This window comes from Leptosomus discolor, chromosome 3 (assembly GCF_034619465.1).
Source record: "Leptosomus discolor isolate bLepDis1 chromosome 3, bLepDis1.hap2, whole genome shotgun sequence".
In the NCBI taxonomy this organism is placed as follows: Eukaryota; Metazoa; Chordata; class Aves; order Leptosomiformes; family Leptosomidae; genus Leptosomus; species Leptosomus discolor.
Genome location: NC_141393.1, coordinates 36,070,658 through 36,087,298, shown reverse-complemented (window position 1 = coordinate 36,087,298; position 16,641 = coordinate 36,070,658). Strand labels below are relative to the sequence as shown.

At 35.1% G+C, this 16,641-nt stretch overlaps 1 protein-coding gene across 1 annotated transcript in view; it reads right to left on the bottom strand.

Annotated features, from left to right (window-relative positions):
- RYR3 (ryanodine receptor 3) overlaps positions 1-16,641 on the bottom strand; it is a 219,294-nt gene that overhangs the window by 46,305 nt on the left and 156,348 nt on the right. Inside the window, exons 62-72 of the mRNA XM_086462983.1 lie at positions 16,417-16,466; positions 15,660-15,720; positions 14,378-14,616; positions 13,669-13,750; positions 8,103-8,233; positions 6,456-6,776; positions 5,017-5,257; positions 3,373-3,460; positions 3,175-3,267; positions 2,925-2,927; positions 373-393 (exon numbers count right to left, since the gene is read on the bottom strand). Of these exons, the coding sequence (XP_086319109.1) occupies positions 373-393; positions 2,925-2,927; positions 3,175-3,267; positions 3,373-3,460; positions 5,017-5,257; positions 6,456-6,776; positions 8,103-8,233; positions 13,669-13,750; positions 14,378-14,616; positions 15,660-15,720; positions 16,417-16,466 (1,330 nt within the window). The remainder of the gene's footprint in view (positions 1-372; positions 394-2,924; positions 2,928-3,174; positions 3,268-3,372; positions 3,461-5,016; positions 5,258-6,455; positions 6,777-8,102; positions 8,234-13,668; positions 13,751-14,377; positions 14,617-15,659; positions 15,721-16,416; positions 16,467-16,641) is intronic.

The following is a 16,641-nucleotide window of genomic DNA, read 5'->3' as shown; positions in this document are numbered from 1 at the left end:
GAGGGCCAGTCAAATAAAACTTCAGTACGATATGCAGGTGTTTAGCAACTGAGGTTATATACCCAGCCACACAGTTATTTACATTCCAAAACTTACACAGAAAAATTGCCCACATATGTATTACACATTTATTATGTACACGCAAATGTATATGTTTAGTCTTTTATACCAATTAACTGTAAAACACAATAGGACATCATTGCATCTTAATCAAAATGCTATTTTATCAACACAGCTATGAAGGGTTCAAAAATAACAGATTAGTGGAGTTGAATGTTAAAATTCTCCATTTCAACACCTTGATCACAAATCTGTTATTTCAGTGCAATCTAAATTACCAGTCTCTCTCAGACTGTAAATTCTCTAACTTACCATTCCCCTCCGAGCAATCTGCTGCCATTTTTTTAGAAAAGAAAAATTAAAAAAACTTGCTCAGCTGTTAATACATTTATTTGAGAAAATAGTAACAAAGTTAATATATAATCAAAATACAATGGGTACTTAATCAATTTATTGATTGTAATGATGAACCATTTGTTACCACTGCTATTAGCTACTGATAAATAATGTAATCCTCAGCCTTCATCCTCTGCATATTTTTTTTTTCTGCATATGGCATACAAAGATGTCGAACCCTCCATACATGATATATCACACCTTACACACTAGTACTATCACAGTATCTTGTATCTTAGGAAAAATACATCTCTGTTCTAAGAAAGACAGTTCTCTAAAGCAGTCCGTGATCAGCATGGAGCCTTACTCATATAAGAGACCCCAAACTGTTCTGTCTTGGGCCAACATTTATATTCACTGTTATCTACACATTCTCATGCTTGATAAATACTGGATATGATTGCTTCCACTAAAAACAATGTGAATAAAGAGGAGCTGGTGATGAAGAACTAAGTGCTAATTATTCTGCTAGCATACTACTCGCTGAGCTGAATGTTAATATTAAAGCAAGAAATTAGAAAAATAATCTTCCCTAATGTAATATCCTCTACTGATTATTCTCTGAGGATATAAGTAAGTATCAAACCTTGTAAGAAACCCTGAAATTCAGTTACTTAGAGGATTTGTTTATTCTAAACTATGCAGTCTTAAATATTCAATGAATGTGCTTACATTATGTATTATGAATTGTTATCAATTTCCTGCTTAGAAATGATATGCAGAAAACCAACACAACATTTAAAAGATGCCTCATGTATTGTATCACGGTATTTAGGCTATCATGAAACAAATACCTATCTAAATGAGCAGCTGTTCTACAATCACTCCTGCAGATATGGTACCATATCAATAAAATACTATGTCATAAACAATATAATCTTTTATTACTTCCTATATTAGCAATAACATTGTACAGTGTCCTTGAATGGTATGATTTGATATCAATATGCTTACAGAAAATAATATGCACAGAAAAAGTTTATAATCTCTCTGCATTGTATACCCATATGAAGAAAAGTGCATTTACATACACATCTACATCCCTGTTATGTATAAATATATTTATACAAGTATTTATACTTAATATATCTGTATATTTAAAATATATACATCAGGCATTTGAAATGTGATCTCAAAATCAGAATCTTTCAAATTTGGGTTGTAAAGATTCTCAATCTTAAATTCTTGTGATTTTATCCAAATTGGAGCAACATGAGCAATACCTATTTTTTATTTTGTAAAGAATTGCTTTGTCATTTCTTCCATGCCAGACTGACCAAAAAATGACACTAATAGTTTACATCATATTATCCTATTATCAATACTGCAGTGAGACACAATTTAAATTAAATATGAATCACCTGATTCTAATCTATCGTGTATTTTAAAAAAGTACACCTAATTCTTGGCTCCTCAGGCCCATTCTAACATATAAATGTTGAATTATATGTACTGGATGTATGTGCAGCGATTGCCATATCATAAAAGTACAGAGATACGTGGTAGACTCTATTACTGTGCAGTTGATCGTCAAATAGCCTGGGACTGTGCTCCCTACTCATCTCACTAATGAGGATAACACAAACTTTTCAGTTCTATCACACAATTTTAAGGAGCTGCATTTTGAAAACACATTAAAAGAAACACATTAAAAATTTCTTTTTCTCCAAATATGAAATTATCTGTATAGTTTGAATTGCTGTTCGGTGCCAGTCATGAACTAATGACAAGAAGAAAGTTTGTTATTTTAGCTTGTAAAATTTCCAATATCAGGTTTTGACTTAACCAAGTTTCAGAACTTTAAAAAATGTAATAGAAATGCAGCAAATGATTTTTAAGAGACTTAAGAACGGTAACAACACATTTTATCTGACTCTCGTCTAAAGTTGGACGTCACAGTAGCTAGGTTACAGGCAATCAAAATATAGCAAAACACAAAACAATAAACCCCACCACTTCTCTGGAACACTTTCAAAATAGGATTACTCCAAACACATTACAAATATGAATAAAACAAAAGGGTTCTTTGCTGCATTTACCAACAGTAATTTGGAATTAGATTTCAACTGGCTTTAGTTGAGTAAGGCAATCTTCCTCAGCTAATGTCAAAGCAGCATTCTTTACCTTGACAACATGCATTTCCTCTATTATACAGGTAACAAACGTACTTTCCAGCCATCATGTCGGCATCTTGTCATATTGAAAATGAGCAAAAGAAATGAATGTGGTCATTAATAAGAAACAAGAAAAACAGTGCACATGTGGCACGCTATATGTATGACTAAAGAGGTATATACAAAGACAGCACTCTTCCACCGATGTTGACAGAACAATACTGATTGACATTCAAAAGAAAAAGATCAGGTAACCAATGCTTCTTCATTTTTATAAAATAGTCTACTTTTTTTTTCCCTGAAAGATCAAAACTCATATTATATATTACAACCATATTGTCTTATACGTGTGACTTGCTCAAATCAAGACCTTTACTTCAATCTTGTGTCTTTGACTACTTAGCAGACATATAATAAGCAACTCTAAGGTACATATCCTATATTTTGCATGGTAGTCGTGATGTCTATCATCAAGAAGCAAAACTAGTTTTTGTTTCTTCTACCAGCACAGCAGCTGCACTCTGAGTAGATTATCAAACCCTTCTTACAACATACTAAACACATGCTGAAGATTTAACCGATCCACAAATTTTTATTAACTTACTTTAGACATCTTGCTCTTGGTGTCTCCTGTTAAAAATGCCAAATTGTTGATTTCATTCTGAATCACAAAATTTTGTTCTTCTCTTTTGAAATTCTAAAGATGAAAAAAAAAATCACCGGAAGTTTTAATTCATCTGCATGTATCACATTTATACTTAAAGAGAATGAAATGGAAGAAAAAGTATACATCTTATCTTACATGTGATTTACACCACAGGATAAAAACTTCAGCTACCATTCGAAAGAGTTCATCAGAATCTGCATCTGGTTTCTTTAGCCAATTGGCTCTATTTAGAAAAAACAAGAGAAATTTAAAATAAGACATTTAAAATACGTAACTGAATATAACAATCTCTATTTAATAGATCGGGTTACATTTGTATAGTTAATCTTGGAATTTAATGAGAATCACTTCCATTGTCCATGAACATGGTTAGAGACACCATTTTTCGTGGCAGTTTAACTTGTCTCCAAGAAAACTAATTCTTGGCTACTTATTTCTGCCTGCTCATCCTCCCCATGGTGCCAACACATGGTTTTGTGTCTATTCTGTGAACCAGACTCAAATCCAGACCTGACTGCAAAGCAAAAGTCTTTCTCTGAGTATTTCCCATATTTTTTCTTTCCCCCATAATAAAACTATGTTATGAAAACTTTGTGTTGATCTGAAAGAGAACACTACAATGGGGAGAGGAGGAAAAGCACAGGGAAATGAATGAGTGGGTAGAGCTGTATGGACTGACAGCTTCAGTTGGTTTATTTGTGTAATCGAGGAACTAATACAACTTCAGTCCGGGTCTGTCTGCACAAGGATGCTCATAAAACTTGGACAAATGAAGATGCTTGCACAGATGCAGCCCTCTTAAATGTCTCTAAACTAAAATGCATTAATATGACCATACTAAAGTGGGTATCTGACAGCAGACATGGAAGGAATTATGTTATAACTTATGCTCATTAACTCTATTTTTCTAATCGGATTTTTCCACAGCCCAGTTAAATCTGTGCTTTTTAAAAATTTGAAGTGTTTCCTTGCCAACAAGGCCTTATATAGTAAAGCCTCGAGTTCATCTAGAAAATGCAAATAATTCTGAGTGTAAATTTGTTTACAGCATAAATGATCATGTATGCAATGAAAAAGTTCCTAACTAGCCCAATATGTACTTATACCTAAAAAATATAACAGGACAATGAATGTGTACAGAACAAATGCTATTAAGAATAGGATTAAGATACTCTAGATACTGAGATACTATAGATACTTCAGATACTCTTCTGAAGAGCATCTTGGGATCATGTTCTGGGACAAAGGAAAGGGAAAGTGTGGGCACAGAATAATCCTTCAGTAAATGGTTGAGGAGAAAAACTTCTGGTAATTCAAAAGCAATACAATGTTGTCGAAACACATTTTATCTCTGTCTTAAAAAAAAACAACACAAAAGATTAACATCTTTATGGTATTATCTACAAATAGAATGATTCAGATGATGCAAAATAGTTTGTCACCCCTTCATTAACAGTTAAGGGTCTTAGCCATTTTTTAATTTTTGAAAGGCCTATTCATTTGTAATGCCATGGGGCTGCACTAGCGTATATAACAAGTCTGGTCAGATATGCATACTCAATGGTAACAGTGCAGTTACAATACAAACAAGTAAGCCAAATGCATGTGAGAAAAAGGTCTGAATTCAAGGTACATCACACTATAAGTTAAGGAGCTTAAAATACTCAGGATCTGATTCTCAGAATAACATTAAAAGCATTGCGTTCTTTCTGATTATCTGATCATGGACTCCAGTATATTAACTAATAAATATGAGTTTAATTATTAGTTTTTATTTACCTGTTGTTGTCTACATAACGTATCAACATTGGATAGAAGGCGTAAAGGTCTCTACAAAGAACAGCAAACTCATCAAGAATGAGTAGCTCAGCTTCCTGGGTGTCAGTTTTACTATCTGCTCTCAATTGCTCCTCTTCCATCACGATCTTTGTAGCTTTCTTTTTCAGTTTCTCCAGTGTTGGAATAAAATGAGTTTTAAGCAGATCAGGCCTGGCTTTGCTGATGATGGGTTGAGCATAAACTATACATAAAAATATAAATAATACTACGATTAATGCACAGTTGATGTCTTTCATCATATTAATATGAACGCTGCGGTTCTAGAAAACATAAAGGTCATAGCGCTTCACATATTTCTGGACCATCATAAAATTATTAATGAAACTATGAACATAGCTTTGTAATAACTGTATGTATTGAGAGATTAAAAGTTAGTTAATGTGAATTCAGATTATAAGTATTTCAGTCTTACATCAATTAAACTACCATGGTTTTGGCAAGTCACTTGTCTCTAACTTAGAATCTAAACAACGTAGGGATTGAGACACAAAGACCTCACGAAAATACTGTTGGGATTTTGTGTGTGTGTGTTTTTGTACACAATGTCAGAAAATAGTCAGAAGACAGTGTTCTGGAAGAATTCTTTTATGTCTTTTGCCTTGGGCAAGCTAAAATGCAAAGAATGAATGACTAATTCAAGATCATAGATCTATTTTGTAGAAGCATTAGTAATAAATCGCAGACAACCTGAGTAAAAAATCCTTGCAAGACCCATACCACATTATCTCCTTATGTAGATAAGCAGCCACTACAAAACTGCAAGCAGTGGTCTCTACAATTTAGCAGCAAACTTCTTACTAAATTTTAGTGGAATCCTTATTATTATTATTAAAGACCTTCAGTATTTAAAATAACACTGAAAACTCAGTACCAATGAGGCACTAAAATGTAGCAGGAAATTATTATCTTTACACAGATTTTCTTGAACCACTTTACTGGATATTATACTTTTACACTGTTTTTAAGATGGGTGATAAAATTTGGACACAGTAAATTTCTTTAGCTAGCTAGCTACTAAATGTTACAGGACATAATAGCTGACAGTCTTGAAAATCAATGGAATTCACAACTCCATATTAAATGCTAAGGCAAAATTTTATATAGTGCATACAGAAGGTAACTTTGTCAAAATCCATTATGTTTTATAGAAAGCTCTCTGCTTATAGCAATGCTACAATGCATGCATAAAAATAAAAATAAAAACATTAAAAAATTAAAATAGCTTTCTTTTATTGTTACTTATTTACTCTTTATCTTTCTTTCCTGCTGTTTTTTATATCAATCCCGCTGATTATTATATCATTGGGTAATACAGTAAAGTGTAGCGACGTAATTAAATATTATTAAGTACAACTACTCTTTAAAAATATTTACAGTACCTGCAATTCTTTTCATCCAAGATGCTTCATCTATTCCCAGATTGTTGTTAATGATTTTCAGAATGTTTCCAAGAATGATGCTCAGATGCTCAGATGTTACCATTGTACAGCAAGGCCCAGTACTTTGAGGAATGCTCTCAGACCCTCTTTCCCACCAGTAGGATAAATAGTTGCACAGCATAGGTAAGATAACCTCAATTACATGAGGCATTTCAGTATACCTTGCTCCAGACTCTGCTAAATCATTAATTTCCTTTATTAGTCCATCCAACTGAGGGATCTCTGGACACATCTCTTCTACTGTATCAGGCATACCTAAAACTGCAAGTAAGGGTAGAAAAGCAAAAGATTAATTAACAAAATAAAAGACATCTATGTTCATTTATGTTTAAAACCTAAATAGAAGTAACATTGTCACTCAGGTTCTTTTCTGTTACCATCTTGACAGACACAACTATAGTAAGACTTTGGGGTATACGTGAGTCTCTCATCTCATAAATTATGTCTTTCTGATGATGTGCATGCAGCACTGATACAGACAATAGCTGCGGTAAAGTCATGGCTTTACCATAAGATGTCCTGCAGTTATCTGGTGAGCAGCTCAGCTGTGTAAAAGTGCAGAACTAAGAGCTTATATCAATACTGGATCAACTCTGGCCATTGTTTCCATAATCACTCACAACTTTCACAGCAATTTGCAAAAGATTAAATCCACCTCAGGGAAAAGGAAACAAATTTCTCAAAATTACGGGTGAGATTAAAATTAAACTGTGACTAGTTCATGAAATCTGCACATCTATCTCCCAACAAAAATAGCAGGTAAGAATTCCAGTTGTCAGATACTTGTATTAGAAACTAAAGGGTGCCTACTCAGCAACTAACAACCCATCATAATCTAATGCCGGTCACTCTAGCAAGATTCTTCTTCCACCACTCCTGCTTTTATAAAGCAGAGCTGCAGGAGGGAAGGGCTAGCACTAGCTTTTCCATAACTGCTTTTTATATGGAAAAACTTATGAAGCATATGGAATGGATCCACCTATATTTTTGCTGTTGTTGTTTAAAGGAAGAATGATTTTGGTAGGTAATGAGGAAAATACTGAAATATTTTAAGATATGAGAGTCCATCAAGACTAAGTCAGGAAAGAAGCAAGCGAAGAAAATCTATAGAGAAAGACTCATGCTCCTTTGATTAAGGTTTCATGGAATCAAAGTCATATTCTGTCAGGAGTTCCCTATACCAAACTGCATTGGAGTACTGGTAAAACAACAAAAATCATATAGACAATTTTCCTATTCACATCAATAAGATACTACACTTCTTGCATGTTGCTAGTAAGAACACAACTGTACAATTTGCTAAAAAATTTTGGTTTTGCAGATGCAGATATGATCTTTGACTAAGCTTCAAATATTGTAGTATGCAGCTTCAGAAACATCATGTTCAGAAAAATATCTAAATACGCTAAGAGTAAGGGAACAACGTTAACACAGTCTCAACAAAGCAGACCAAGGCTGAAATGACAAGTAATGAACACTATGAGTTCCCTACTGAGGCACAATCATTATCATGATTTCTTTCTATTACTATTATTTGAAGAGAAGCAAACACCTTTTTTTTTTCTTCCCACAAGGAACAGTACTTACTTGCTCTTTCTCTGGCACTTTTTGTGTTGAAGACAGACAAGGGGTTGTAATGGTTGAGAGATGGTTCAAGGAATGCTACTGGAATGGCTGCTGCAAGAGATGCTAAGCACTCACCAAGTGCAGGACGTTGCCTGTATGAGACACACAAAGTTACCTGAGAGGAAAAGTCTTTCACTAGGCTTTCAAAGTCTAGCATGCATTATAAAGCAGCATTAACATTAACTGCTGATTTAGTTTATCTTCTTAATACATTAGAAACTATTTGACAATTTTGAAAAATTGTATTTCTCACATGAGCAAAATTACTGGAAGTCACAGTAGTATAAGAAACACAGGTTTTGAAAAAAAAAACAAACACCCTCCACCAAGTATTGTATGTTACATGTAAACTGCTCCACAGTGCAACTGTGCAACTACAAACGACAGGAAACATGTCTAGAATATGCACAAAGAATAATTAGTAACTGCATATTCTTATTATACCCTTGGTTTGCTTTAACAAGCAGCAAATGCTTGCAGTAGGAATTTGCTTTGGCAGCCATACCCCTTTTCAAGAATTCACTTCTTTTCTGTATATACATTTATTTTGCTTCACACATTATACCATTTACATAGTCAAATAGTGAGAAACAGCACCGCTACTTATTGAAGACTGAGTTAGTGACTTTATGGCATTCTGTATGGTGTGTTCTGAAAGGGGCAATTCTGCATTCCCCCACACAGCCTTCCCATGTTCCTATTTGTATGTTCTGGGCTAGCACTAAAACTCAAGATAGCAACTTGGTAAGCTGGATGAATGAACTGCTCCAGCTAAAAATAAACCTCACCATAAAACCAAAACTAACCAAGCCAAACCAACAGCAACAAAACATGCTCATCATCTGGCTGCATAAACACTATTTACCAGAAAAAAAGAAAGGGGTGGAAATGCACAGATGAAGGCGTAAGACATGCTGAGACAATTCTTTTCAGCATAATTCCAGACTCACATTGGCTTAAAACTGAAGCTAAGGTACACTTTTGAAGTTCTGAAGCACTGTTCATACAAGATGCCTTGAAGATTTTGTTACCCTTGACATACAGATTGGATAAAGATAGCACACCCCCTTCCATTCTTTGAAGCTCCATGGCTTTTTTGGAATAGACGTGGACCTGCTCGAGCGGGTCCAGAGGAGGGCCACAGAAATGATCAGAGGGTTGAAGCACCTCTCCTGTGAAGAAAGGCTGAGAGAGTTCGAGTTGTTCAGCCTGGAGAAGAGAAGGCTCCAGGGAGACCTTACTGCAGCCTTTCAGTAAAGGGGGTTTATAAGAAAGATGGAGGCAATCTTTTTAGCAGGGCCTGCTGCGATAGGACAAGGAGTAATGGTTTCAAACTAAAAGAGGGCAGATTTAGACTCGATATAAGAAAGAAATTCTTTACAATGAGGATGGTGAAGGACTGGCACAAGCTGCCCAGAGAGGTGGTAGATGCCCCTTCCCTGGAAACATTCAAGGACAAGTTGGACAGGGCTCTGAGCAACATGATCTAACTAAAGATGTTCCTGCTCATTGCAGGGGAGTTGGGCCAGATGACCTCTAAAGGTCCCTTCCAGCCCAAACTACTCTATGATTCTATGATTGTTCAACTTCCAGGAATAACAACAATCTTTTTAAAGATTCCTTTGTGTCAAGAAAGCCTTCCTCATTGTATGACTTAAAGATTGTGACCCATCTACTACCTCATCTTCAACTGCCTATGTCAATTTTTATTTCACAGCCATGCCGGAATGTGAAGAGGCATGCAACTATATACCCTCCAACTTCTTTTGTTGCAGGAGAAACAAAAGAAATTGGTAAAAGCAATGGCCTTACAGAATTGAAAAACTTTATAAAAAGGATTTTTGTTCACCTGGGTATTTCATATAACATGATTCACATAATATTACTCTATTTCAAGAGTGAATGCTCATTCATTCTCTGTACTGCCACGAAAGAAATGGAAAATGCAGAAATCAATTACCATGAAATTAAAAAGAAACTATGTGCTCCACCTATATATCCATGTCATTTTCCTTACATTCTGACCATCCATAATAGTGTACATTGTGCAACAGAAAACATGATGCATTAGTATCACAGATAGCAACCAAAGAACTTTTCATTAAAAAAATTTTGGTAATGTTAGAATTCTTACTACATTTTAGAGCACAGCAATGTCCTCTTCCAATTTAAATTTTAATGAAAGTTGCAATATTATATATATATAGGAGATTTCATAAATTTTCCTAAGAAGAAAACTTTATTACATCTTTGCCTTCTGTTGGATCAAGAAGAAAAAAATTAGTCTGTGTATATATGTATGTACACAAATGCATATTAAAAAGTAGTTTGAAAAGACTAACATCAAATGCACTGAGGCTACTTAATCACATGTATGACATCATCATAATGTGTATCCACCTTTCTATATGAAAGGAGGATACCGACAAGCCAAAAGAAGAGAATGTGAACAATTATACAACAAGGTTAAGAAAATTACTTTACAAACACAGATATTTTACATCATGTGCAAGTCCTAAATATGAGAAACCAAAGCAATGACTATAGCTTTGCAGAATGGAAATTAGAAAAGATAAAAATAATTTCAGAGCAGATAGTCACTGACATAAAAAGCAAATAATGTAAAATAAATCACTCAGGGAACTGAGCAGTTCAATGGAACTTACTAATTTAGACAAAATATGTAAGAAAGACAAATAACTGAAAACATTAGCTCCAAAGATTGAGGAGGAACTGCCAGAGGCCGATGTGCAAGTCTTGGAGGAAGTGGAAAACACCTGAAATGTAATCAAATCAATCTAGACTTTGAAAAACCAAAGCAAGATAAAAGACCACCAACTGATGGCAGTCATGAAGAAGCATTTCCTATTATACCATTGTTATAACACACTTTCTTGCATCTTAGGCAGTCTTAATTTTAAGAAGCCTCAAATAGGTCAAATCAAAGTCTTAATCTGAATAATATGGATATGTATGTATGACTGAATACAGCAGTTAATTTCATCATATTTAATTTCATAAATTAAAAAAGTCCCATAATTTCTTAGCATATGCCAAAGTTTGTATTTCTTATTATTGATACAGATATTTTGTAATTTGTGCTAAAAATCCTTTTGAAATGTGTTTCTATAAACTAACCAGGAAAAGACCAAGACACCATAAAGGGACATACAACTTTTGGGTACTGGATCTGAAAATGGAGTTTTCAAACCAAATTTAGGACCTAAATTCCTGATGCAGTGAATAAAAAGAAATAGGTACCTGGTATAGAATTCATAGTCAGAATGCCTATAGCAATACTACCACATTTGCCAGTAGAGCATTAGGGCTCAAAGTAGTCAAGGACTACTGCATTTTGCATCCAGTCCTCAATGTTTATGAACCACAAAGAGAAGAGAAAAAAGGTCCACAGAGAAATCAAAAACATCTCCAACATCCTAAACAAGCTAAACACTCTTTGTACAAAGGATAAAACCCTTGACAATGGAAGTCTGTCACAAGGCATCAGCAGCAATCCAACTTATTATTAGAACTGAGTCCTGGCAGCCAGGAGTCTGTAGAATGAGCTGAACTATTTCAGCCATGAAATGTGATACTCACCCATGAAAACTGAACTATGACTCATCCTGCAATGGAAGGTAAAACTTCTTAATGTCCCTGCCAAAATTAACTAGGGAAAAAACCTGCATTTTGATCCTTAATCTGAGCATTGTTTAACTTTAATAACTGTTCAAGTCAGCTTAATCATCCACTTCTAAGTTTTGCTGAAATATTGAGCAGTGTGTTTGAAATCCTAGCTCCCACCTAGACACTGATGTCTGCCTACAGACTTAATTTAAGAGCCTGAGTGAGTCTAGTGAAAACTAAACTAAATTAAATCCACAGTTGGAAACCTCTCATAGCCTTAGGAGACTAATTCATTTCCTCAGATATATCTGATCTGGTCACTCTTCCCTTCCAAGAAGACAACTGCAGTAGGAAAAGGTGATGCTGCTAACATCAATGTTTAATGTAACTGTGCAGTGCTTATAGCTCTTGACAATCAAGTAGATGCCTGTGCTGTGAGCATTTCCCATCAAAAGGTGACTCAAACACAATGACTTTTTATTTCCTGTGAGGAGACCCTGACTGCTAGTTAGAGTAAGCATAAGACACTTCCTATTTTGCCTACCAGATCTATGTCGAAGAGTACTTAAGATTTTTCAAGCCCAGAAAAAGAAGGAAGAAAGAACATAACTTTGTAATTTACTGATGGACTTATAAATGACTGAATGTGGACGCATACAAGAATGAGCTTCAGCACCCATGTACATGCAGGAAGAGCAGGAGGAAAAAGACAGTCTGTCCACCAGGCTGCTCTTGCATTTTGCATGAAAGATTTAGGACAAGAAGAAAAAGCCTCAAATTGTACCAGGGGAGGTTTAGATTGGACATGAGGAAAAATTTCTTCACCAAAAGCATTGTCAAGTACTGGAACAGGCTTCCTGGGGAAGTGGTTGCATCATCATCCCTGGAAGTATTGAAAACATGTGTAGACGTGGCACTTAGGGACATGGTTTAGTGGTGGACTTGGCAGTGTTAGGCTTATAGTTGGACTCGATGATCTAAAAAGTCTTTTCCAACCCAAACTATTCTATGATTCTATGACAATTACTGAATAAACTCTGGAAGGAAGGAAGTGGAGACCAGCATTTCTCATAACAGGTAAAGCCTCTCCTAACCAGACTGCAGAGTTGTATTTCCTCCAGTTTAGTCCCTCTCTCAGGCCCTGCGGATCTTAAACTTTTCATTATAAGAAAGATCATGAAAAGTGCCTAACCTAAAGCCTTCAGAAGCATAAGGAAGGGTTAGGATTACCTCAGCTCCTGTCTTGTGAGAGACAGACCAACAATCAGAGTTCTCTTTGCTGAAGTAGTATATATGGATTTGAGCCTCTTTTAATGGAAGAGGATCTAAAATCCAGGGCTTGGAACACATCATAGAAACCAGAAGGTTAATGGAATTGTAGACCCTACTCTTTTTAAAATGCAAGTAATGGGTAAAATGGTTTTCTTTGTAGAATTAAAGGCTATCAAAATGCTCTACTTATGCTCAGGATTTTATGCTTAGGACAACTATTTTGAGAACTTTATATAGACTTAAGTGTGAGACAGATGCACCCTACTTAGTACTCAGCCTACTTACCACAGCAACATGCAGTAGCCAAACTTTGGGAACCTTAATGGCAACCCACTGAATAATTTAGCTTTCCCTGTGGGACAAATAAACTGCCTGCAGATATACTGCCATATGCAGGATGAGCTGTCTGATCTTATTTAGTTTTGGGTTGTTTTCTTTGTGTGAGTGGAACTGAACTCTAAGATACAGGCAACTACATTCCAGCCACAGTGTACTTTAAACATGCCCACATGTTCCAGATTCACTTTTCATTCAAACATTCAAAAATGAACAGTTTGGGTTCATTATTACCCAAGAACACAGTCCTAAAGAAGATAAAATTTTACACACCGAGTTTTTCACTCAATACCTTTCAACATAGATGTTCTTCCCAGTCCCAAGGGAATAGAGGCTACAAAGAATTCTGTAACATGAAACCTGTACATCACCCACTAGAGGAAAATAAGAAGTAGATCATCAGTATTTATTCAACTAAAGACTACTTTCCAGATACGAAACATCTGTTTTACACAATCTCATAAACGGTGTCTAAAACTTTTAGTATATGTATCACTGAACATTCTAGGCTGTCAGTACTGCACATGTAATTTACCTTCAATTTCTCTGATACCTGATCTGTCATCTACATTTATTCCAAAAACTAACAGATCAGACATTCCAAGAGGCCAGCAGATACTTGCTAATAAGATACTGCAGGTTATCAAACTTGCAGAGTACGATTTGAAGTTAACCACATCAGTCTGAGTGTCTAACCACTAGGAACATGCTCTAAAGGCTCCCCACCTTTTTAAAGAAAGTATTTTCGCAGCTATCAATCTTTTAATTTCTTTCTCTCAGTGTTTGGAGAAATACTGTACATAATTAACTTGAAACTTACTGAGTATTATTTTTAAACACGCACTAAAAGTAAGGTACTATGCAGCTAATTTCAGATTTAACGCTGGAAATCTGTGTGTTATTGAAAACAGAATTTCATCTTTGAATTCATTCAATCTTTACTAAAAAGTGTTTGTATTATTATAACACAATAACCTCCATAAATAAAATAAAAGACTTACAAAGTAAATCAATTCCAAACTGATATTGTGAAATATGTTCAAAAATTGATGTCAAGATCGGTAACAATGCTACTGTAGTGTAATTGATATTCTGTGAAACACCCTTGATTTGTGTTCGTGAATGGGTAAATTTTCCAAGTTTAAGATTTTCTGAAGTTTTTTCCAGGTCTTCAGCTGCGTTTTCAAAAAAGGCACGCAATCCAGCTTTAACAAGCTCAGATCCTGATTTCATAACAGTTCTGAAAAATATTAAAGGAAAAAAAAATTAACTTTGCATTGATCTTTAGTAGTTGTGTGTGCGCGCGTGCGCATTTGTACATGTTAGTTACGTTGTATCAGTCTTCGAAGATATACACATGTATCTCTGAACTCTACATTATAAACTGAGAAGGACAGTTAAATCTACACAGCAGTGTAAGCAACAATGAGCTTGGAGTATTTCATACAAAATAATAACAAAGAACTTGCTTCCTCAGTCTTGTCTTTCCAGTTTTTGTGATCTCCTTTCAAAGAAGATAATGACTTCTCAGCAAGCGTCATAGGTGGTGAGAAAGCTCCTGCATACAATATGCTCAAGAAAAATAGCTCTTAATCCCTAAATTTTTATGGGAGCCACAGTAACTAGGTATGCAAGCCAGGATGTATGCTCACATATCTTCAAAGCTCCCTAAAACTAAAAATGCAACTGCAATACCAGCATCCCAGTCACATATCTTAAATTTTTTGCATTCTCCATACCCTTAATGAAGCTTTCCAGTGTTGTTATTCTCAATGAGTTCATTGTCAGGCTGCTGTATAACATACCCAGGCCGGAAAACAGCTCAAATGAGAAAACTATCCTTGTTTGTGTTTTAATCTACATAAGCATTTCAATGGTAAAAGGTAGAAGTTAGCAAATGTAATTATGCCCATATATTAATACATTCTGCATTCTTCCAATGCCAAATTTTCCACTCTGCACTAAACTGTCTCAGTATCTACAGGTATCAATATTTGCAGTTCCAAAGTTTGTGTCATTTAAATCTCCCAATAAAGTCTTCAAATGTCCTTCAAAGGGGTGACAAAAGTTCTCAGTGTTTTAATGACAGTCATTGAGCAAAAAAATGTAGATGAAATCCTTTAGACAAAATCTGCTAATATGGCAGTCTGTCAGAATTAAGTGATACTGCTAATATCATTAATTACAAATAAGGAATAAAAAATACAGAAAAAATCCAGCTGCTCCTGAAAAGCTCTGCGACACCTACATAGTTTGTAGTTGGTACAAATGTTGCAAACTTACCGTGTGTCGAGAGACTGAGCTAAGATGTGCAGGCAGTTCACCATTGTAGCAGAATCGCTACCTGGTCAGAAAGAGATATTATGAAAGCACAATGGTATAGAAAACGTAGGAGAATCTAATGATCCAAAATGTCGTTATTGGAGAGGCACAGATTAAACAAGACATGACATAAGTCTCCCACCTTAGGTCACTGGAGGGAGAGTTAGGTCTGGTTCTAGAGTTAACTTTCAATTTCTTAAATCCATTTCCATATAAGAAATAAAAAGAATAACTAGTGTCTACTTACAGCTCATTTTCATCACTTGACCCTGCAACATTCTGAACTTTGTATCTTGTAGCACCTATGTTTCTTTTATAATTTTCTTACCAATACCTTTGAAAAAGGTACATTATTTTCCCCTACATTCCTTTAGCCTACTGAGATATTATTCTATTGGATTCAACAGCTGGATGACAGAAATAAAAACAATTAGTGTGAGATGAGTTTTGAAAAGCAAAAAGTAACTGCAAAGGCAGGAATTTTTTTTAAAGTCTGAAAATCCTAGAATCTGCTATTTCTTCCTGCTCCAACACTTCACATGTTTTATTAACTTAGCTTCAGAGCCATGCTCAATGCACTCACTGATTGTATCGGAAGTTTATTCATCATTTTATAGCATTCTGCCTATAGCTTGTGAAAAGCTTCAGGTAAGACAAAAGCCATGGTTATACATTCGTCACATTTTTATTTTTATCAAGATCTTTCTGAACAACTTACCAAAAAGTGAGATCCTATGTCTAACAAGAGCAGCTAGTTTGCAGAACAGGCTAAAGCAGAAAAGAACAGAAAAAGCAAGACAAGACAAAGATTAAATATATATTTAGAATATGAGATAAAGGGTAGTAGGATGAAAGAGAAAACACAACACAGCTCCTGGAAAGTGTACTTTGAATCATACATGATGCTAACGGTCAGCCAAATAGCTGCAATAAGCAGAATAAC